This window comes from Salmo salar, chromosome 07 (genome assembly GCF_965601325.2).
Source record: "Salmo salar chromosome 07, fSalSal1, whole genome shotgun sequence".
Taxonomy (NCBI): domain Eukaryota; kingdom Metazoa; phylum Chordata; class Actinopteri; order Salmoniformes; family Salmonidae; genus Salmo; species Salmo salar.
This window is the reverse complement of record NC_138297.1, coordinates 50,700,001-50,724,118: the sequence shown is the minus strand read 5'-3', so window position 1 is coordinate 50,724,118 and position 24,118 is coordinate 50,700,001. Positions and strand designations below refer to the sequence as shown.

Below are 24,118 nucleotides of genomic sequence, written 5' to 3'. Positions count from 1 at the left end.
GAAGAGAGAGGGGAAGAGAGAGGGGGAGAGAGGGATAAGAGAGTGATTTTAGAGAGAGAGAGAGAGAGAGAGGGTGCTTTGGAGGGGGAAGAGAGTGATATAAGGGGTATGCAGAATGACGCATAAGGGTTTGAGAGAGATGAGGTTGTTTTTCTTCTGAACATGTGTTGAGTGTTCACTGAACTTATAATTAGCCACAAGGAAGTATCGCCATGGCAGTACAAGTCCTCTCACTTAAATCAGACGCCATTTTACTCCATTTACACAAATGACTCAGAGACACTAGCTGAAACACCAGTGACACAGCTCTGATATCCTACACACAAACATGGCAAACTTGTGTTACTTTACAGCAGGTTCCGATAAACCCTGAGCCCTCTATACTAATCCCTTAGACCTTAAGCACCAGGAGCTTCAGCCCACTGAGAGACAGTGAAGTTGGAAACACATTTAAACACTCCAGTTAATTCGAACACCTTTCAGTCAAGGCGATAAAGCTCCGCCGCAAGGCGCCAAAAGATTACTCAGGATCTTTATGGGATTGTCCCCCAGTCCCCGTCCTGGTGCCTATGTGACTGGCTTCCAAATGAAAGCCGGTCGCATTCTAGTCAGGGGTAGCTGGATATATTGCAACACCTGGAACCGCTGGCTTGTGGCAATGTTATTTCACATCAACAAAGAGCTCCTCAACAACAGCCATTTACATGATCAAAAGCCAAGTACTCATGAATTTCGTTTGATTTAATTATGATATAGCTGAGGTGTGAGTGGAATGCCGACTATATCAGGGGACACAGTGACCCCAGGTGGATGGATCAGTCATTACAGGTCTTCCTGACATTGACAGAAAGCAGAAAGGAGAAGATGGTGTGGCCCCTTTCCAATAACTCTTTAAAGACCCAGTGCAGTCAAAAATGTTTTATATATATTTCCACACCATGAGGTTGGAATAATACTGTGAAATTGTGATTTTAGTGTAAGAGCTGAAATTTCAGCTGGCTTTGGTGAGATGCAGTTTTGGCCTGCCTGGTGACATGTCCAGTTCGTAAATTAGTTAATAGACCAATAAGAACTATAGTTCCAAACCTCTCTGCCAATAACAGCTAGTTTAAATTGTTCCCCTCCCAACTCAGACCACTCCTAGAGAGTCCTAGCAAAATTCTTGTTGGAGAAATTGATCTTCGCTAAGAAGCAATTTTTCATGTTTCTGGTCACAGGTTCAGGAATGGCTGAAAAATCACAACATTTATCTCAAATGAACACAGATGGGAGATTTAAAAAACCATCATCAATCAATCAACAATATAATAATACTTTAAGTAAAAATATTTATCTTACAATACTAAGCGATTAAACGTGGTTCAGAATTTAAGTGAAACATCACAAAAAAACATACGGCACATGGAAATCGTAAGAAGGCGGTTTATGGAGATAGGTGGGATGGACTGAGAGTAGCTGAGTGGTGGGGTTAGGGAGATAGGTGGGATGGACTGAGAGTAGCTGAGTGGTGGGGTTAGGGAGATAGGTGGGATGGACTGAGAGTAGCTGAGTGGTGGGGTTAGGGAGATAGGTGGGATGGACTGGGGAGTAGCTGAGTGGTGGGGTTAGGGAGATAGGTGGGATGGACTGAGAGTAGCTGAGTGGTGGGGTCACGGAGATAGGTGGGATGGACTGAGAGTAGCTGAGGGGTGGGGTCACGGAGATAGGTGGGATGGACTGAGAGTAGCTGAGTGGTGGGGTTAGGGAGATAGGTGAGATGGACTGAGAGTAGCTGAGTGGTGGGGTCACGGAGATAGGTGGGATGGACTGAGAGTAGCTGAGTGGTGGGGTCACGGAGATAGGTGGGATGGACTGAGAGTAGCTGAGTGGTGGGGTCACGGAGATAGGTGGGATGGACTGAGAGTAGCTGAGTGGTGGGGTTAGGGAGATAGGTGGGATGGACTGAGAGTAGCTGAGTGGTGGGGTCACGGAGATAGGTGGGATGGACTGAGAGTAGCTGAGTGGTGGGGTCACGGAGATAGGTGGGATGGACTGAGAGTAGCTGAGGGGTGGGGTCACGGAGATAGGTGGGATGGACTGGGGAGTAGCTGAGTGGTGGGGTCACGGAGATAGGTGGGATGGACTGAGAGTAGCTGAGTGGTGGGGTCACGGAGATAGGTGGGATGGACTGAGAGTAGCTGAGGGGTGGGGTTAGGGAGATAGGTGGGATGGACTGAGAGTAGCTGAGTGGTGGGGTTAGGGAGATAGGTGGGATGGACTGGGGAGTAGCTGAGTGGTGGGGTTAGGGAGATAGCTGGGATGGACTGAGAGTAGCTGAGGGGTGGGTTTAAAAGCTCATCTTCTATAATATGTCAAATGTGTGTAGAAATACAACAAAATAAAAAGCTGTAAAAACAAAGTTTATTTTTGTCCTCTGAAGAGGGGGGATGGTGGGTGGGCCCCCCCACAGAAAAAGTATACTTTTTTAAATCTAAGAAAATCAGCTTTTTTTTGTTTCTTTTTGAACATTTTAATTGAAAACAATCACAGTATGGTACTTAAGTGTTACCCAGAAATTATGTTACATTGAGATAAAAAAAGGCTGCATTGGACCTTAAACATGCATCCTTCCTTCCTCTCTTCATTGAAGTAACCACTGACCACTAACACAATTGGGATGGAGGCAATTTATGAGGGTTTCACCTATCAAGCCATGTCACTTCAGTGAGGGGGCATTTAAAAATGATTCAAACAGCCATATCAAGGGATAGAGAGACTGACCTCATCCTCTGCCTCCTCACTGACCCCACGGCCGAATAGCGTTGACAGCGTAATCCTTCTCATCTAACAGCCCAGACCGCTGGAAGCAAAGGCAGCATTAGCATACCGATAAACCCTGAGTAACCAAGCTGCTTCTGAAAATATGTCCTAAGGTACAGACTACAGTAGAAAAGCTATTTTGACACCTACAAGTAGATAAACTGCCATTTTTCCAGTGTAGAAAAATATCTACTTAAACACCATATGAAAAGATTCACCAGGGACTAATACAGTATTTATTTTCTGCACCACCAAGGATAGTCAAACTATGGTCTTCACATTTACAGTAGAGAATTGTCTGCTAACTGACAGATTGGTACTGGATTGATAAACACTGCTCTTATATATTGCAAATGGCTTTGATATAACTTACACCTTCAGTCAATAGTCCAGAATGGGCCACAAGCCGAGAAGAGTTAACTCACCTCTCATAGCACAGCAGTCCCCAAGAGGACAGAGGGACTGGAGCTGGGAGTGTGAGTGTCTGTCTGCCTGTGTGAATGTGACAACACCCTGCCCACAATATCACCCTGATGTGATAGTCATCTGATAGCCAGTCAGCACAGACATGCTCCTAGTACCACCATGTGAAATACTGCAGCCATTTCTCAGCTCTGCAATATCCTGCTGTCTGCAACACACACACACAAATCAGACCATCTAACACCCTCAGAGAAACTCAGAAAAATATTACCTCATAATCTGCACCTCAACAATGGGCCAGTTTCAGTCAGTCTTAAAAAAGCTCTCAAACAAACTCATGTTGCTAACATTTTTATGTCAGACTCGTGGAAAGCTGGTCATCAGTCAGCCAACTAGTCACATGACAACCCACAGTTTCACACATAAGGACTGAGTCATCACCAGTGTCCATATAGATTCGATTTTATTTAGAAGCAAAGATGTGCTGGTGAATGCACAGAAAGGAAATCACAGTAATTTACAGAAGGTAACGGGTCAGTAGTTGAAGGTCAGGTCGGGTCACAGCAGGGTCACTGAGCCTTTGGGGGCACCCACTCGTGGATCTTCTTGCGGGTGGTGGAGTAGGGCACGTACGCCTGGGCCGAACCGCTCACGTTGAACTGGTGGACCTCCGCCAGGAACTTCTTGGGTGTAGGGGGGTGTGTGGTGGGGGGGTTGTCTGTCATACAGTGCAGCCAGCGATGCCTGAGGAGATTTAAGATTGAGAGTTAGAATCAGGTACTCATTTCATCAATAGGCTAGTTCATCAATCGAAGGTTCGTAGACAGTAAAAACACAATTAAGGCACCAGTACATCAACTCAATGAGTTCCACCCAGATCTGTTACAATTCCATATTCAGAACTTTAGGCCAGCAATTTTACTATAAAGGCCAGGATCTCCAACATGGCAATGGCCCAGTCACTGCGATAGAGGCAACTCTACCTGTGTCAAACCAAGTAAGATGTATTTACCATTCAGCGGGCACCATGCTGCCATCCACCTCCCACATGGTGTTCTTTCCATTCATCTCTGTCGTGTAGATAACCCAGCGGTGACGACCTGACAAGGAGAGGTGTTACTCGGAGTACACTACAGGTCTTTGAACAGCCCTCTCTACCACACTTTTCTATTACTTGATTTCCCCCACAGGCTGACCAATCAACTCCATTTGTAAAATATAACATTTGCGAACTACATTCAGAGATTTGATTGTCACTGCAGTACATAGCCTAAGGCCATTACTGGTCATGTGAGCTGAGGTTTAGTTCTGTTCAACCTTACCAAAAAAGTAGCGTGTGTCCTCAAAGTACTTGTTTCCATACTTGTCCACGCCAATCAGCGCTCCCGTTTTCACATCATTTGCCCTGTAACAAAAACACAGTCACCACAAGCTAGATAACTAGCTGGCTAGTCCATTAGCCCATCCACTAGCAATATGTCTAATTTGTCAGACATTTTACATTACATTTCCATTTTAGTCATTTAGCAGACGCTCTTATCCAGAGCGACTTACAGTAGTGAATACATACATTTCATACATGTTTTTTTTGTACTGGCCCCCAGTGGGAATCAAACCCACAACCCTGGCGTTGCAAACACCATGCTCTACCAACTGAGTCACAGGGAAGACCAGATACAGGTCAGAGATCACACAATCAAGTAGCCTTAAAACAGCTTTTTAACATAAACCGTTTATTTACCAATTTAGCCAGCTACAGTAGTTAACTAGGTAGGTCGTTAGTGCTAGCAGGTTGCCTGCCGACCGGGGACACACTTATTTATCTCGAGTAAATGCATTGAAAGTAACGACAACCACCTCTATAGATTACAAAGCACATTATATCGCTCTTATACTGACCTGAATAACTGAACAAATAAGCCTTTTACACCACCGTGACCTCCTAACTGTCCCAAAGCCCTTCGAACGACATGTATATACTCCGCCATTTTTAGACGGGACTGATTTGGGTAACGGACACTGTGGTACTTTCGGGCTGAAACGCTTCCCGGTCCACAATAGTTCCGCCCATTGTTTCTCGTCTAACAGTAGTCTATGAACAGCATTTCAAGCAGTTTCACGCACTGTTTCTCTTCTCTTCTGTTCTGTGATGACAGAGTAAAGTAAACCGTAGTAAGAAAATGCAACCACCTAACTGTGCATTTTGAAGTGTCTCAATATTAGAAACAATTTGATGACAAGCCGGGAAGCCTATTGTAAAAAAAATAAAAAATAAAATAATATATATATATATATATATATATATACTGCTCAAAAAAATAAAGGGAACACTTAAACAACACAATGTAACTCCAAGTCAATCACACTTCTGTGAAATCAAACTGTCCACTTAGGAAGCAACACTGATTGACAATAAATTTCACATGCTGTTGTGCAAATAGAATAGACAACAGGTGGAAATTATAGGAATTAGCAAGACACCCCCAATAAAGGAGTGGTTCTGCAGGTGGGGACCACAGACCACTTCTCAGTTCCTATGCTTCCTGGCTGATGTTTTGGTCACTTTTGAATGCTGGCGGTGCTTTAACTCTAGTGGTAGCATGAGACGGAGTCTACAACCCACACAAGTGGCTCAGGTAGTGCAGCTCATCCAGGATGGCACATCAATGCAAGCTGTGGCAAGAAGGTTTGCTGTGTCTGTCAGCGTAGTGTCCAGAGCATGGAGACAGGAGACAGGCCAGTACATCAGGAGACGTGGAGGAGGCCATAGGAGAGCAACAACCCAGCATCAGGACCGCTACCTCCGCCTTTGTGCAAGGAGGCGCAGGAGAAGCACTGCCAGAGCCCTGCAAAATGACCTCCAGCAGGCCACAAATGTGCATGTGTCTGCTCAAACGGTCAGAAACAGACTCCATGAGGGTGGTATGAGGGCCCGACGTCCACAGGTGTGGGTTGTGCTTACAGCCCAACACCGTGCAGGACGTTTGGCATTTGCCAGAGAACACCAAGATTGGCAAATTCGCCACTGGCGCCCTGTGCTCTTCACAGATGAAAGCAGGTTCACACTGAGCACGTGATAGACATGACAGAGTCTGGAGACGCCGTGGAGAACGTTCTGCTGCCTGCAACATCCTCCAGCATGACCGGTTTGGCGGTGGGTCAGTCATGGTGTGGGGTGGCATTTCTTTGGGGGGCCGCACAGCCCTCCATGTGCTCGCCAGAGGAAGCCTGACTGCCATTAGGTACCGAGATGAGATCCTCAGACCCCTTGTGAGACCATATGCTGGTGTGGTTGGCCCTGGGTTCCTCCTAATGCAAGACAATGCTAGACCTCATGTGGCTGGAGTGTGTCAGCAGTTCCTGCAAGAGGAAGGCATTGATGCTATGGACTGGCCCACCCGTTCCCCAGACCTGAATCCAATTGAGCACATCTGGGCATCATGTCTCGCTCCATCCACCAACGCCACGTTGCACCACAGACTGTCCAGGAGTTGGTGGATGCTTTAGTCCAGGTCTGGGAGGAGATCCCTCAGGAGACCATCCGCCACCTCATCAGGAGCATGCCCAGGCATTGTAGGGAGGTCATACAGGCACGTGGAGGCCACACACACTACTGAGCCTCATTTTGACTTGTTTTAAGGACATTACATCAAAGTTGGATCAGCCTGTAGTGTGGTTTTCCACTTTAATTTTGAGTGTGACTCCAAATCCAGACCTCCATGGGTTGATAAATTGGATTTCCATTGATTATTTTGGTGTGATTTTGTTGTCAGCACATTCAACTATGTAAAGAAAAAAGTATTTAATAAGATTATTTCTTTCATTCAGATCTAGGATGTGTTGTTTAAGTGTTCTCTTTATTTTTTTGAGCAGTATATATAATAATGTAACCATGCTAACAGTCTTGTCTCAAGTGTCTCTTACATGGGAGCAAAATGTGATGACTATTATAGAAAAATTCAAGAAGCTAACTGTCCTGTTTCAAGTATCTTTAGAAGCTAAATGTAATGACATACTGATTAGTTATAATAAAATGCTACCAAAATATGGATAATAGTAATACAATTAAAAAATACTTTCATACAGTGTCTTCAGAAATTATTCACACCCCTTGACTTTTTCCACATTTTGTTGTGTTACAGATGTTGTGTCACTGGCCTACACGCAATACACCACAATATCAAAGTGGAATTATGTTTTTAGAAATGTGTACAAATTGAAATGTCTGCGTCAATAAGTATTCAACCCCTTTGTTATGGCAAGCCTAAGTTCAGGAGTAAAATTGTGCTTAACAAGTCACATAATAAGTTGCATGGACTCAATCTGTGTGCAATAATAGTGTTTAACATGATTTTTTTAATGACTACCTCATCTCTGTAACCCACACTGTCCCTCAATCGAGCAGTGAATTTCAAACACAGATTTAACCACAAAGTCCAGGGAGGTTTTCCAATGCCTCACAAAGAAAGGCACCTATTGGTAGATGGGTATAAATAAAATAAAAAAGCAGACATTGAATACCCATTGAACATGGTGTAGTTATGAATTACACTTTGGATGGTGTATCAATACACCCAGTCACTACAAAGATACAGGCGTCCTGTTTGCAATAAGTCACTAAAGTAAAACTGCAAAAAATCTGGCAAAGAAATTAACTTTATGTCCTGAATACAAAGCGTTATGTTTGGGGCAAATCCAACACAACACATAATTGAGTACCACTCTTCATATTTTCAAGCATGACGGTGGCTACAGCATGTTATGGGTATACATGTCATCGGCAAAGAAATAGAATAGAGCTAAGCACAGGCAAAATCCTAGAGGAAAACATGGTTCAGTCTGTTTTCCAACAGAAACTGGGAGACAAATTCACCTTTCAGCAGGACAATAACCTAAAAGACAAGTTGCTTACCAATACGACATTGAATGTTCCTGAGTGGCCTAGTTACAGTTTTGACTTAAACCGGCTTGAAAATCTATGGCAAGACTTGAAAATGGCTGTCTAGCAATGATCAACAAGCAACTTGACAGAGCTTGAAGAATTTTAAAAAGAATAATGTGCAAATATTGTACAATCTACGTGTGCAAAGCTCTTAGAGACTTACCCAGAAAGACTTACAGCTGTAATCACTGCCAAAGGTGATTCTAAAATGTATTGACTCGGGGGTGTGAATACACATGTAAATGCAATATTTCTGTATTTCATTTTAAATACGTTTGCCAACATTCCTATAAACGTTTTCACTTTATCGTTATGGGTATTGTGTGTAAATGAATGAGAGAAACAAAATCTATTTCATAAGTTTTGAATTCAGGCTGTAACACAACAAAATGTGGAATAAGTCAAGGGGTATGAATACCATGGAGTCCATGGAGCATAATAGCACCTCCTGCCAAGGGGTATGAATACCATGAAGACCATGGAGCATAATAGCACCTCCTGCCAAGGGGTATGAATACCATGGAGTCCATGGAGCATAATAGCACCTCCTGCCAAGGGGTATGAATACCATGAAGTCCATGGAGCATAATAGCACCTCCTGCCAAGGGGTATGAATACCATGAAGACCATGGAGAATAATAGCACCTCCTGCCAAGGGGTATGAATACCATGAAGACCATGGAGAATAATAGCACCTCCTCCCAACTGCCCACTGCACTGAGGCTAGGAAACACTGTTACCACCGATAAATCCACAATAATTGAGAATTTCAATAAGCATTTTTCTACGGCTGGCCATGCTTTCCACCTGGCTACCCCTACCCCGGTCAACAGCCCTGTGCTCCCCACAGCAACTCACCCAAACCTCCCCCACTTCTCCTTCACCCAAATCCAGTTAGCTGATGTTCTGAAAGAGCTGCAAAATCTGGACCCCTACAAATCAGCCGGGCTAGACAATCTGGACCCTCTCTTTCTAAAATTATTTGCTGAAATTGTTGCAACCCCTATTACTAGCCTGTTCAACCTCTCTTTCGTATCGTCTGAGATTCCCATAGATTGGAAAGCTGTCGCGGTCATCCCCCTCTTCAAAGGGGGAGACACTCTAGACCCAAACTGCTACAGACCTATATCTATTCTACTCTGCCTTTCTAAGGTCTTTGAAAGCCAAGTTAACAAACAGATTACCAACCATTTCGAATCTCACCGTACCTTCTCCGCTATGCAATCTGGTTTCAGAGCTGGTCATGGGTGCACCTCAGCCACGCTCAAGGTCCTAAACGATATCATAACCGCCATCGATAAGAGACATTACTGTACAGCCGTATTCATCGACCTGGCCAAGGCTTTCGACTCTATCAATCACAACATTCTTATTGGCAGACTCAACAGCCTTGGTTTCTCAAATGATTGCCTCGCCTGGTTCACCAACTACTTCTCCGATTGAGTTCAGTATGTCAAATCGGAGGGCCTGTTGTCCGGACATCTGGCAGTCTCTATGGGAGTGCCACAGGGTTCAATTCTCGGGCCGACTCTCTTCTCTGTATACATCAATGATGTCGCTCTTGCTGCTGGTGATTCTCTGATCCACCTCTACGCAGACGACACCATTCTGTATACCTCTGGCCCTTCTTTGGACACTGTGTTAACTAACCTCCAGATGAGCTTCAATGCCATACAACTCTCCTTCCGTGGCCTCCAACCACTCTTAAATGCAAGTAAAACTAAATGCATGCTCTTCAACCGATCGCTGCCCGCACCTGCCTGCCCGTCCAGCATCACTACTCTGGACGGTTCTGACTTAGAATATGTGGACAACTACAAATACCTAGGTGTCTGGATAGACTGTAAACTCTCTTTCCAGACTTACATTAAACATGTCCAATCCAAAATTAAATCTAGAATTGGCTTCCTATTTCGCAACAAAGCATCCTTCACTCATGCTGCCAAACATACCCTCGTAAAACTGGCCATCCTACCGATCCTCGACTTCGGCGATGTCATTTACAAAATAGCCTCCAATACTCTACTCAGCAAATTGGATGCAGTCTATCACAGTGCCATCCATCACCAAAGCCCCATATACTACCCACCACTGCGACCTGTATGCTTTCGTTGGCTGGCCCTCGCTTCATACTCGTCGCCAAACCCACTGGCTCCAGGTCATCTACAAGTTTCTCCTAGGTAAAGCCCCGCCTTATCTCAGCTCACTGGTCACCATAGCAGCACCCACCCGTAGCACGCGCTCCAGCAGGTATTTCTCACTGGTCACCCCCAAAGACAATTCTTCCTTAGGCCGCCTCTCCTTCCAGTTCTCTGCTGCCAATGACTGGAACGAACTGCAAAAATCTCTGAAGCTGCAGACTCATATCTCCCTCTCTAGCTTTAAGCACCAGCTGTCAGAGCAGCTCACAGATCACTGCACCTGTACATAGCTCATCTGTAAATAGCCCATCCAATCTACCTCATCCCCATGCTGTATTTATTTATCTTGCTCCCTTGCACCCCAGTATCTCTACTTGCACATTCATCTTTTGCACATCCTACCATTCCAGTGTTTAATTGCTATATTGTAATTCCTTCGCCACCATGGCCTATTTATTGCCTTACCTCTCTTATCCTACCTCATTTGCACATGCTGTATATAGATTTTTCTACTGTATTGATTGTATGTTTGTTTATTCCATGTGTAACTCTGTGTTGTTGTATGTGTCGAACTGCTTTGCTTTATCTTGGCCAGGTCACAGTTGCAAATGAGAACTTGTTCTCAACTTGCCTACCTGGTTAAATAAAGGTGAAATAAATCAAATATGCAGAATTATCTTATTCAGAGGAAGAAAAGAGCTGAGTAAACCCACAGAGAGTGAATGTTGGAGTTGGGGGTAAATATGACTCATATTTTGAAATACTCTTATCTCCCTCAACACAGTGCTTTGATCACTGAGCTCAAAGCAGAATTAAGACAGCCGAGGAAGACATCTTTATCAGTGTCAAACTTAAACACACACACACTCGCGCCTCAAACACACACACATGCACACATGCAAAAATCCACACCCACAAAGATATGCCTGAACCCACACATCAATCAGCACTATGCAATAAAATAACTCAGTGACAGTAATCTGAGGCTGAAAGATGTATTAACTCCCTCATCCCTTGATGTCTCAAAGCATGAAATTAGGTCAAGATGCAAAGTTACTTTCAGAGGTTTTATTAAAATGTGGTGGCTGACAGTTCTGCAGAAATATTATTTACAGACGAGACACTATGGCTCTCTAGTGATTGTGTTTAAGAATGGAGGGACATTTAGTTACTATAAAATATTATCTGTTTTGAGTTATCCCTAATGCTTCTCTGTGTTATAAACTTCATTTCCCATAAGGCCACCTGCCACAATGGTGTAGTAGTGCAACCTGATTAGTACATTTGAAGTACTTAATGTAAACTCTAAACGCTTTTCAATTTAAATACATAATGGATATTTACACTGTTAAATGTCAGATGGGCCGGCCAAAGTAGTCACTGTGATAATAGAATATCCTAATTCAAATGAATAATCAATGAAACAATGTTTTCTGTATCTATATTATCACAAGATAATTGAGCATATTTAAGGCACTGTCTGGATGTTGCTTTATTGCTAGTGAGCGTTTCCTAAGGGATACATTTCATTCTCCATTACATGTCTAGCTCAAAAGACAAACATTATTTTGTAATCTGTCCACTTTAAATTATTCAATAAAAAAATTATACAAATGAGGCCTGGATTAAAAGATTCATCCTAATGAATCCAACAAGTCTGTTGTGCCAGTTTAAAACAAACTAGTGAGGCATTGTTGCAGCACGTGATTTTACAACCATCATGGCATACAATAATAAAGGTAGCTACTTCTTATTACAAAAGTGACAAAGAGAGTATCTGTTATCAAATAAATCATATTTCTAAAATCACATAATTATGGACAGTGAGAAATGTACAGTTCTATATAAATATTAGCTCTCGACTTTTACCAAAAAAAGTACATTTTACTCTCCCAATTCTACATATTGCCCAAGCACCGCTTCTGAGTCTAACAAATACTCTTTAAAAATGCATTTGTTCTATAGGTTGTGTAGTAAAATATTGACACTTACGCCATTTCCAGTTTTATCCAGTATACTGCAGTATACATGTGGTAGATGTACAGAGTTAAGCCTAACAGAGAATAACAATATAAAACGACCCCTGTAATTTTGCTATATTTCTAAGGAGCAAAATGCTCATCTCCTGTGTCTCTGTGGCACCCTGTTTTTCACAGTTGAATCCAACCACCTGCAGTGCACCAGAGAAGCTTCCCTACTCAGAGAGAATGCACTGCTTTCTCACCCTTCTTTGTAACTGGTATCCATCCCATCATGCAAGGTTCCCACTCTAATCACCATTCCAATTTCCAGAATTCATCAATATTTGAGTTTAAATTTTTCTTACAATATGTTACATCCCCCCCCCCAAAATAGCAAAATCCTTGAACTTTTCAAGGATAATGTAAATCAACAGCAATTTAAATTAAATCCGTTTCAATGACTTTCAAGGCTTTTCGTGGACCGTGGGAACCCCTGTATAAGGTAGCAGGCTGTCCACAATCAATATTTCTGTTAACACTTCCACACACACACGCTTTAGGACATGACCTTTGACCCACAGCTGTGACACATAACAGTTCCATCTAAGATCCAGAGCAGATAGATATGCAGCCTGTGAGGCTCAACATGCCCATAACCTCAGAACTCCACTGGAAGCATGGTGGTTTGACCGAGGGCAAACTTTCAACGGATCCCAACATATACAATGAACGTAATGTAGAGCTGACACAAAGTCCATATTTCCATATTTTCACTAGAAAGACAATGATGTCTGTTCTTCACACCACTGGGACTCTGGGGTCTCCTGGCAGGCAGCCGGACCGGTTCATCAGGGCTCGGGGTGGCATGGCTCGGGGTGTGGGGAGTGCTTCCTGAGCTGCTGACCTCTGACATGTGTCTAGAGGTCAAGGATCAAAAGGTGTTCGTCCACTGGCTCCAGGGGAAGGACATGAGCTGACTGGTTTAGGTGTTAAAGAATCATGGCTTCCTGGAAAGCCTCTATCCACCTGAGAGAAAATTGAGAAACACAACATGAACTTTATTACATTGGCACCTGGCGAAAAAAACAAACTCATCAATAAACGTTAAATTGATAAAATAACTATATGAATGCTTTCCCCCTCCCACGCTCCGGTTTTCTGTTACAGCGTGGTGCCCTCCTGGTTGATTAATACTCTATTGATCCCTAAACCAAAGGGAATGTCCAGTACCTCTGTGCAGTGGGGATGTCGTCAGCCTTGAAGATATAGAACAGCGTGTTTTTGTGGTACAGTTTAAACTGCAGCTTCTGGAAAGGACCACACTTCTCCTCCCGCAGGAAGAAGCCTAGCAGAGGCTGGCTCTCTAGAGCAGCTACGTCCTGGAGAGAGGGAGAGAGGTACACATGTCACACACCACCACACACACACACACACACACACATACCGGCACAAAGCACAAATGTGTGTTTGTGACTAGAGTGGCGTAGGTGTGTTACCTCGCTGGCGGCGTAGGTGTACAGGACTTTGTTCTTGATGACGAACCATAGCCTCTTCCATTGCTTCTTGTTGCCCTTTGACCTCTGTAGGTAGCCACTCATGGAGGAGTTCTCTGTGTTTGCAGACACCTCTTTGAGAGCAGCTGGGATCTTCTTCTGTTTCCTGGAGAAAGAGAATCCCCCAGATCTGCCCGTAGGAGACAGCGCCCCAGAAGCAACACGGTCACCTAGGAAACACACGAACACAAATTACCCTCTGACATACATACTGAATTCACAATAACAAACAGCACAGGGTTTAAATCATTACTTAACTTCAATTGATTCCGTCTTTAATATTTGAAATAGCTAAATGACTTTAATATTTCATACGTATTCATGTAAAAGACACATACTGTTCTCCTGTAGCTTGACGAAGCAGTGGTCACACACACGAGCTGGCTGGTTCTTCAAGTACTCTAAATAGAACTTACTGGACGAGCACGTCTGACACACCACCTGCAAACACACACAGTGAGTGAGAAAACCTCTACACACAAACACACACACACACGCACACACACACGTACGCACGCACACACACACACTACGGAGTATAGTAGTGAACCATTGTAAACTAGGGCCCTTGTCCTTTCCTTACCTTCCCGCAGGCTCGGCAGTGGTGGCGTCTCCAGGTGACGGTGAACTCACAGGTACAGACCATACACATAGTGGCCCTCAGGTCTGGGATCCAGATAGGGGCCTTAGAACCCAGCGGGGCCCCACTGTCACACACACCATCAGCCTACACAGAGAGAGACGGTTATAGCCATTACATGTGGATTGTAGGAAACTTATACTGACTATGGTAACAGTGGGATCGGAGTGTACCCATATTCAGTCAGTCGAAAGAGCTGGAACTATACATGCTATAAGCAGGTGCATGCTCACTCACTCACACAAACACACTGCCTCACCTCCTGATACACACAGTGCCTCACCTCCTGATACACACACTGCCTCACCTCCTCCTGATACACACACTGCCTCACCTCCTGATACACACACTGCCTCACCTCCTGATACACACACTGCCTCACCTCCTGATACACACACTGCCTCACCTCCTCCTGATACACACACTGCCTCACCTCCTGATACACACACTGCTTCACCTCCTCCTGATACACACACTGCCTCACCTCCTCCTGATACACACACTGCCTCACCTCCTCCTGATACACACACTGCCTCACCTCCTGATACACACACTGCCTCACCTCCTCCTGATACACACACTGCCTCACCTCCTGATACACACACTGCCTCACCTCCTGACACACACACTGCCTCACCTCCTCTTGATATACACACTGCCTCACCTCCTCCTGACACACACACTGCCTCACCTCCTCTTGATATACACACTGCCTCACCTCCTCCTGATACACACACTGCCTCACCTCCTTCTGATACACACACTGCCTCACCTCCTCCTGATACACACACTGCTTCACCTCCTCCTGATACACACACTGCCTCACCTCCTCCTGACACACACACTGCCTCACCTCCTCCTGATACACACACTGCTTCACCTCCTCCTGATACACACACTGCCTCACCTCCTCCTGACACACACACTGCCTCACCTCCTCCTGACACACACACTGTCTCACCTCCTCCTGATACACACACTGCCTCACCTCCTCCTAATACACACACTGCCTCACCTCCTCCTGATACACACACTGCCTCCCCTCCTCCTGACACACACACTGCCTCACCTCCTCCTGATACACACACTGCCTCACCTCCTCCTGACACACACACTGCCTCACCTCCTCCTGATACACACACAGCCTCACCTCCTCCTGATACACACACTGCCTCACCTCCTCCTGATACACACACTGCCTCACCTCCTCCTGATACACACACTGCCTCACCTCCTCCTGACACACACACTGCCTCACCTCCTCCTGATACACACACTGCTTCACCTCCTCCTGATACACACACTGCCTCACCTCCTCCTGACACACACACTGCCTCACCTCCTCCTGACACACACACTGCCTCACCTCCTCCTGATACACACACTGCCTCACCTCCTCCTGATACACACACTGCCTCACCTCCTCCTGATACACACACTGCCTCACCTCCTCTTGATACACACACTGCCTCACCTCCTCCTGACACACACACTGCCTCACCTCCTCCTGACACACACACTGCCTCACCTCCTCCTGACACACACACACTGCCTCACCTCCTTCTGATACACACACTGCCTCACCTCCTCCTGATACACACACTGCCTCACCTCCTCCTGATACACACACTGCCTCACCTCCTCCTGATACACACACTGCCTCACCTCCTCCTGATACACACACTGCCTCACCTCCTCCTGACACACACACTGCCTCACCTCCTCCTGATACACACACTGCCTCACCTCCTCCTGATACACACACTGCCTCACCTCCTCCTGATACACACACCGCTTCACCTCCTCCTGATACACACACTGCCTCACCTCCTCCTGATACACACACTGCCTCACCTCCTCCTGATACACACACCGCTTCACCTCCTCCTGATACACACACTGCCTCACCTCCTCCTGACACACACTGCCTCACCTCCTCCTGATACACACACTGCCTCACCTCCTCCTGACACACACACTGCCTCACCTCCTCCTGATACACACACTGCCTCACCTCCTCCTGATACGGACACTGCTTCACCTCCTCCTGATACACACACTGCCTCACCTCCTCCTGATACACACACTGCCTCACCTCCTCCTGACACACACACTGCCTCACCTCCTCCTGATATACACACTGCCTCACCTCCTCCTGATACACACACTGCCTCACCTCCTCCTGATACACACAATGCCTCACCTCCTCCTGACACACACACTGCTTCACCTCCTCCTGATACACACACTGCCTCACCTCCTCCTGACACACACACTGCCTCACCTCCTCCTGACACACACACTGCCTCACATCCTCCTGACACACACACTGCCTCACCTCCTCCTGACACACACACTGCCTCACCTCCTCCTGATTCACACACTGCCTCACCTCCTCCTGACACACACACTGCCTCACCTCCTCCTGATACACACACTGCTTCACCTCCTCCTGATACACACACTGCCTCACCTCCTCCTGACACACACACTGCCTCACCTCCTCCTGACACACACACTGCCTCACCTCCTCCTGATTCACACACTGCCTCACCTCCTCCTGACACACACACTGCCTCACCTCCTCCTGATACACACACTGCTTCACCTCCTCCTGATACACACACTGCCTCACCTCCTCCTGACACACACACTGCCTCACCTCCTCCTGACACACACACTGCCTCACCTCCTCCTGACACACACACTGCCTCACCTCCTCCTGATACACACACTGCCTCACCTCCTCCTGATACACACACTGCCTTACCTCCTCCTGATACACACACTGCTTCACCTCCTCCTGATACACACACTGCCTCACCTCCTCCTGACACACACACTGCCTCACCTCCTCCTGATACACACTGCCTCACCTCCTCCTGATACACACAATGCCTCACCTCCTCCTGACACACACACTGCTTCACCTCCTCCTGATACACACACAGCTTCACCTCCTCCTGATACACACACTGCCTCACCTCCTCCTGACACACACACTGCCTCACCTCCTCCTGATACACACACTGCCTCACCTCCTCCTGACACACACACTGCCTCACCTCCTCCTGACACACACACTGCCTCACCTCCTCCTGACACACACACTGCCTCACCTCCTCCTGACACACACACTGCCTCACCTCCTCCTGATTCACACACTGCCTCACCTCCTCCTGACACACACACTGCCTCACCTCCTCCTGATACACACACTGCTTCACCTCCTCCTGATACACACACTGCCTCACCTCCTCCTGACACACACACTGCCTCACCTCCTCCTGACACACACACTGCCTCACCTCCTCCTGATTCACACACTGCCTCACCTCCTCCTGACACACACACTGCCTCACCTCCTCCTGATACACACACTGCTTCACCTCCTCCTGATACACACACTGCCTCACCTCCTCCTGACACACACACTGCCTCACCTCCTCCTGACACACACACTGCCTCACCTCCTCCTGACACACACACTGCCTCACCTCCTCCTGATACACACACTGCCTCACCTCCTCCTGATACACACACTGCCTTACCTCCTCCTGATACACACACTGCTTCACCTCCTCCTGATACACACACTGCCTCACCTCCTCCTGACACACACACTGCCTCACCTCCTCCTGATACACACTGCCTCACCTCCTCCTGATACACACAATGCCTCACCTCCTCCTGACACACACACTGCTTCACCTCCTCCTGATACACACACAGCTTCACCTCCTCCTGATACACACACTGCCTCACCTCCTCCTGATACACACACTGCTTCACCTCCTCCTGATACACACACTGTCTCACCTCCTCCTGATACACACACTGCCTCACCTCCTCCTGACACACACACTGCCTCACCTCCTCCTGATACACACACTGCCTCACCTCCTCCTGATACACACACTGCCTCACCTCCTCCTGACACACACACTGCCTCACCTCCTCCTGACTCCGGCTGGAGATGAAGGTGATCTTCTTCCTGGTGTGGTCGTCTATCGCCGTGGCGATGGCCGCCAGCCACTCATCTCTCTCTGTGGCCGAACTGCCAGGCAGAAACAACAACAGAAACCTTTGTAACCAATCAAAAGCTATTACAACTTTCCCCACAACCAATTAGAAGGGTAAGTCATCAGAATGTCCATAATGTTAGGCGCCACCTTCAGGAGTTCAGGTGTGTCAGTGAGCAGGTACTCACCCTGCAGACAGGATGAAGGAACGCTCCACACTCTCAATGTTCAGTTCATTCTGATACGCCTCCTGACTGGGCTTACTCACCTGAACACAATAAACACATGTTTTCGATGAGACTTTAGAAGAGTATCGTCCAGGGTAAATGTGTGTTCAGTCCTACCTGTACTCACCTTCATGCCCGCCAGAGAGAGCATGCTGTTGAGTTTATACTGACCAGACTGAACTGGAGTGGTGTACAGAAGAGTGTCATTGAACTAGAGAGAGAGACAGATACACACGCCACATCAACATACAGATACTTACAGATACTTAGGGATAATGGTCTGGTCTACAGACCGTGTTGAAAGTGAACTAAGCCGGACTCTAAATAAACTGCAGAACTGTTAACAGTAACGGGTCAGGTATCACAATGAGACCTCCACTACCCCGGGGGCATCAGTCAGTACTCACCAGGAAGAACATCCGTGGCTGCATGACCTTCCTGGACAGCTTCATCAGAGTGCCCTCCTTAAGAAACACCTGGGGACAAGAAGTGATCACATCAGATGAGATCACAGGTGTGTGTGTGTGTGTGTGTGTGTGTGTGTGTGTGTGTGTGTGTGTGTGTGTGTGTGTGTGTGTGCGTGTCATAGTGCTGGACACTCACCCTGCCCGGCTGAACAATCTCATGCTGTCCGTTCAGACTGTACTGAATGTGCATCAGCTTCTGAAAGTTATCCTGAAAGATACAGACAGACAGACCGGGGTCAGAGATAATGCAATGGGACGCCATTGGCCGAATTCTCATGAGGATGGACATGGTGTGACGTCTCACCCCTTGTTTCATGATGTCGTTGGCATGGTTGGCCACCTCCTTCACTATGCCCAGAGCAGCTGTAAGGTCAACATGATTAACATGCTGTGAGAGTGTGTCTGTGAGAGTGTCTGTGAGAGAGAAATGGCATCCCACCGGACATTGTCACACAGCCTGATCAACATTGTTCCACTCACCCTGCGTGTCTTTGTAGTCAGACGAGTCCTCAGGAAGGTTCTTCAGATAATCTGTAGAAGAGCAGGAAGTTACATCAGTCCCAGATCAGACTAAATCATGCTACATACAGTATGTTTTACATAACCAGTTTATACATGTGGAGAACTGTGTCTGCTGTTACACTCTGTGTCCTCTAGGTGGCAGAGTGCTGCCGGTGCACTATTTATTTATTTCACCTTTATTTAACCAGGTAGGCAAGTTGAGAACAAGTTCTCATTTACAATTGCGACCTGGCCAAGATAAAGCAAAGCAGTTCGACAACATACAAAAATACAGAGTTACACATGGAGTAAAACAACATACAATCAATGATACAGTAGAAAAAAATAAGACTATATACAATGTGAGCAAATGATGTGAGATAAGGGAGGTAAAGGCAAAAAAGGCCATGGTGGCAAAGTAAATAAAGTATAGCAAGTAAAACACTGGAATGGTAGATTTGTAATTTGAAGAAAGTTAAAATATAAATAATATGGTGCAAAGGAGCAAAATAATAAATAAAATAAATAAATACAGTAGGGGAAGAGTTAGTAGTTTGGGCTAAATTATAGATGGGCTATGTACAGGTGCAGTGATCTGGGAGCTGCTCTGATAGCTGGTGCTTAAAGCTAGTGAGGGAGATAAGTGTTTCCAGTTTCAGAGATTTTTGTAGTTCGTTCCAGTCATTGGCAGCAGAGAACTGGAAGTAATAGTGGGATGCCGCAGCAACATTGCCACGGGAAGTGGGGGTGACGAGTGTGATACAACACCCCCCGAAAAAAAATATACAAATTAATACAAAAGTAGTGCACTGGGCCTCTACTAGTATTAGTGGGCACATATAGAGTGTAGCACGGGCCCATGTAGACTGTAGTACAGGCCCATATAGACTGTAGCACGGGCCCATATAGACTGTAGTACGGGCCCATGTAGACTGTAGTACAGGCCCATATAGACTGTAGCACGGGCCCATATAGACTGTAGCACGGGCCCATGTAGACTGTAGTACAGGCCCATATAGACTGTAGCACGGGCCCATATAGACTGTAGTACGGGCCCATGTAGACTGTAGCACGGACCCATATAGACTGTAGTACGGGCCCATATAGACTGTAGCACGGGCCCATATAGACTGAAGTACGGGCCCATATAGACTGTAGTACGGGCCCATGTAGACTGTAGCACGGACCCATATAGACTGTAGTACGGGCCCATATAGACTGTAGCACGGGCCCATATAGACTGTAGCACGGGCCCATGTAGACTGTAGTACAGGCCCATATAGACTGTAGCACGGGCCCATATAGACTGTAGTACGGGCCCATGTAGACTGTAGCACGGACCCATATAGACTGTAGTACGGGACCATATAGACTGTAGCACGGGCCCATATAGACTGAAGTACGGGCCCATATAGACTGTAGTACGGGCCCATGTAGACTGTAGCACGGACCCATATAGACTGTAGTACGGGCCCATATAGACTGTAGCACGGGCCCATGATAGACTGTAGTACGGGCCCATATAGACTGTAGTACGGGCCCATATAGACTGTAGTACGGGCCCATGTAGACTGTAGCACGGACCCATATAGACTGTAGTACGGGCCCATGTAGACTGTAGTACGGGCCCATATAGAGTGTAGCACGGGCCCATATAGACTGTAGTACGGGCCCATGTAGACTGTAGTACGGGCCCATCTAGACTGTAGCACGGACCCATATAGACTGTAGTACGGGCCCATATAGACTGTAGTACGGGCCCATATAGACTGTAGCACGGGCCCATATAGACTGTAGCACGGGCCCATATAGACTGTAGTACGGGCCCATATAGACTGTAGTACGGGCCCATATAGACAGTAGTACGGGCCCATATAGACTGTAGCACGGGTCCATATAGACTGTAGCACGGGCCCATATAGACTGAAGTACGGGCCCATATAGACTGTAGTACGGGCACATGTAGACTGTAGCACGGACCCATATAGACTGTAGTACGGGCCCATGTAGACTGTAGTACGGGCCCATCTAGACTGTAGCACGGACCCATATAGACTGTAGTACGGGCCCATATAGACTGTAGTACGGGCCCATATAGACTGTAGCACGGGCCCATATAGACTGTAGCACGGGCCCATATAGACTGTAGTACGGGCCCATATAGACAGTAGCACGGGCCCATATAGACTGTAGCACGGGTCCATATAGACTGTAGCACGGGCCCATATAGACTGTAGTACGGGCCCATATAGACAGTAGCACGGGCCCATATAGACTGTAGCATGGGCCCATATAGACTGTAGCACGGGCCCATATAGACTGTAGCACGGGTCCATATAGACTGTAGCACGGGTCCATATAGACTGTAGCACGGGTCCATATAGACCTCTGTAGCACGGACCTATATAGACCTCTGTAGCACGGACCCATATAGACTGTAGCACGGACCCATATAGACTGTAGCACGGATCCATATAGACCTCTGTAGCACGGACCCATATAGACCTCTGTAGCACGGACCCATATAGACCTCTGTAGCACGGACCCATATAGACTGTAGCACGGACCCATATAGACCTCTGTAGCACGGGCCCATATAGACTGTAGCACGGACCCATATAGACCTCTGTAACACGGACCCATATAGACTGTAGCATGGGCCCATATAGACCTCTGTAGCACGGACCCATATAGACCTCTGTAGCACGGACCCATATAGACTTCTGTAGCACGGGCCCATATAGACTGTAGTACGGGCCCATATAGACTGTAGCACGGACCCATATAGACTGTAGCACGGACCCATATAGACTGTAGCACGGACCCAAATAGACTGTAGCACGGGCCCATATAGACTGTAGCACGGACCCATATAGACCTCTGTAGCACGGACCCATATAGATTGTAGCATGGGCCCATATAGACCTCTGTAGAAGGGCCCATATAGACTGTAGCACGGGCCCATATAGACTGTAGCACGGACCCATATGGACCTCTGTAGCACGGACCCATATAGACCTCTGTAGCACGGGCCCATATAGACTGTAGTACGGGCCCACATAGACTGTAGTACGGACCCATATAGACTGTAGCACGGGCCCATATAGACTGTAGCACGGGCCCATATAGACCTCTGTAGCACGGGCCCATATAGACTGTAGTACGGGCCCATATAGACTGTAGCACGGGCCCATATAGACTGTAGTACGGACCCATATAGACTTCTGTAGCACGGACCCATATAGACTGTAGCACGGGCCCATATAGACTGTAGCACGGGCCCATATAGACCTCTGTAGTACGGACCCATATAGACTGTAGCACGGACCCATATAGACCTCTGTAGCACGGACCCATATAGACCTCTGTAGCATGGGCCCATATAGACTGTAGTACGGGCCCACATAGACTGTAGTACGGACCCATATAGACTGTAGCACGGGCCCATATAGACTGTAGCACGGGCCCATATAGACCTCTGTAGCACGGGCACATATAGACTGTAGTACGGGCCCATATAGACTGTAGCACGGGCCCATATAGACTGTAGTACGGACCCATATAGACTTCTGTAGCACGGACCCATATAGACTGTAGCACGGGCCCATATAGACTGTAGCACGGGCCCATATAGACCTCTGTAGTACGGACCCATATAGACTGTAGCACGGACCCATATAGACCTCTGTAGCACGGACCCATATAGACCTCTGTAGCACGGGCCCATATAGACTTCTGTAGCACGGGCCCATATAGACTGTAGTACGGACCCATATAGACTTCTGTAGCACGGACCCATATAGACCTCTGTAGTACGGACCCATATAGACTTCTGTAGCACGGACCTATATAGACCTCTGTAGCACGGACCCATATAGACCTCTGTAGCACGGGCCCATATAGACCTCTGTAGCACGGGCCCATATAGACTTCTGTAGCACGGGCCCATATAGACTGTAGTACGGACCCATATAGACTTCTGTAGCACGGACCCATATAGACCTCTGTAGCACGGACCCATATAGACCTATGTAGCACGGGCCCATATAGACTTCTGTAGCACGGGCCCATATAGACTGTAGTACGGACCCATATAGACTTCTGTAGCACGGACCCATATAGACCTCTGTAGCACGGACCCATATAGACTTCTGTAGCACGGACCCATATAGACTGTAGCACGGACCCATATAGACTTCTATAGCACGGACCCATATAGACCTCTGTATAACATGGTAAACAACCTCTTTTTATGCTGTATTAATTTACCATCCTTACAAAACACTTAATGTAAATGTAAATTACTGTATTGTACATAGGCTGGTCATCTAGGTTTGTACCTGTAGACTTTCTATCACCATGAAGGAAAACAATGTACAATACAGTAATTAAGTACATTGAGAAATCAAGTGGTTGGTGATGATGTGATGTGATGATGTGTT

General features: G+C 46.8%; 2 protein-coding genes across 2 annotated transcripts in view; both read right to left on the bottom strand.

Annotated features, from left to right (window-relative positions):
• Positions 1 to 3,668: 3,668 nt before the first annotated feature.
• On the bottom strand, positions 3,669 to 5,264 carry LOC106609477 (NADH dehydrogenase [ubiquinone] 1 alpha subcomplex subunit 12). The gene is made up of 4 exons (XM_014208350.3): positions 5,122 to 5,264; positions 4,545 to 4,627; positions 4,235 to 4,322; positions 3,669 to 3,966 (listed from the first exon to the last, which is right to left on the bottom strand). The coding sequence occupies exons 1-4, from the start codon at positions 5,208 to 5,210 to the stop codon at positions 3,792 to 3,794; spliced, it is 435 nt and encodes a 144-aa protein (XP_014063825.1). The 5' UTR covers positions 5,211 to 5,264; the 3' UTR covers positions 3,669 to 3,791.
• A 6,022-nt stretch (positions 5,265 to 11,286) lies between these two features.
• The window catches only part of LOC106609431 (FYVE, RhoGEF and PH domain-containing protein 6), a 32,823-nt gene continuing 19,991 nt past the window's right edge, over positions 11,287 to 24,118 (bottom strand). The window contains exons 9-20 of the mRNA XM_014208265.3: positions 19,656 to 19,706; positions 19,480 to 19,538; positions 19,312 to 19,383; positions 19,116 to 19,184; positions 18,836 to 18,919; positions 18,670 to 18,749; positions 18,414 to 18,516; positions 14,403 to 14,546; positions 14,158 to 14,260; positions 13,763 to 13,989; positions 13,497 to 13,645; positions 11,287 to 13,292 (exon numbers count right to left, since the gene is read on the bottom strand). Of these exons, the coding sequence (XP_014063740.2) occupies positions 13,256 to 13,292; positions 13,497 to 13,645; positions 13,763 to 13,989; positions 14,158 to 14,260; positions 14,403 to 14,546; positions 18,414 to 18,516; positions 18,670 to 18,749; positions 18,836 to 18,919; positions 19,116 to 19,184; positions 19,312 to 19,383; positions 19,480 to 19,538; positions 19,656 to 19,706 (1,178 nt within the window). The 3' untranslated portion in view covers positions 11,287 to 13,255. The remainder of the gene's footprint in view (positions 13,293 to 13,496; positions 13,646 to 13,762; positions 13,990 to 14,157; positions 14,261 to 14,402; positions 14,547 to 18,413; positions 18,517 to 18,669; positions 18,750 to 18,835; positions 18,920 to 19,115; positions 19,185 to 19,311; positions 19,384 to 19,479; positions 19,539 to 19,655; positions 19,707 to 24,118) is intronic.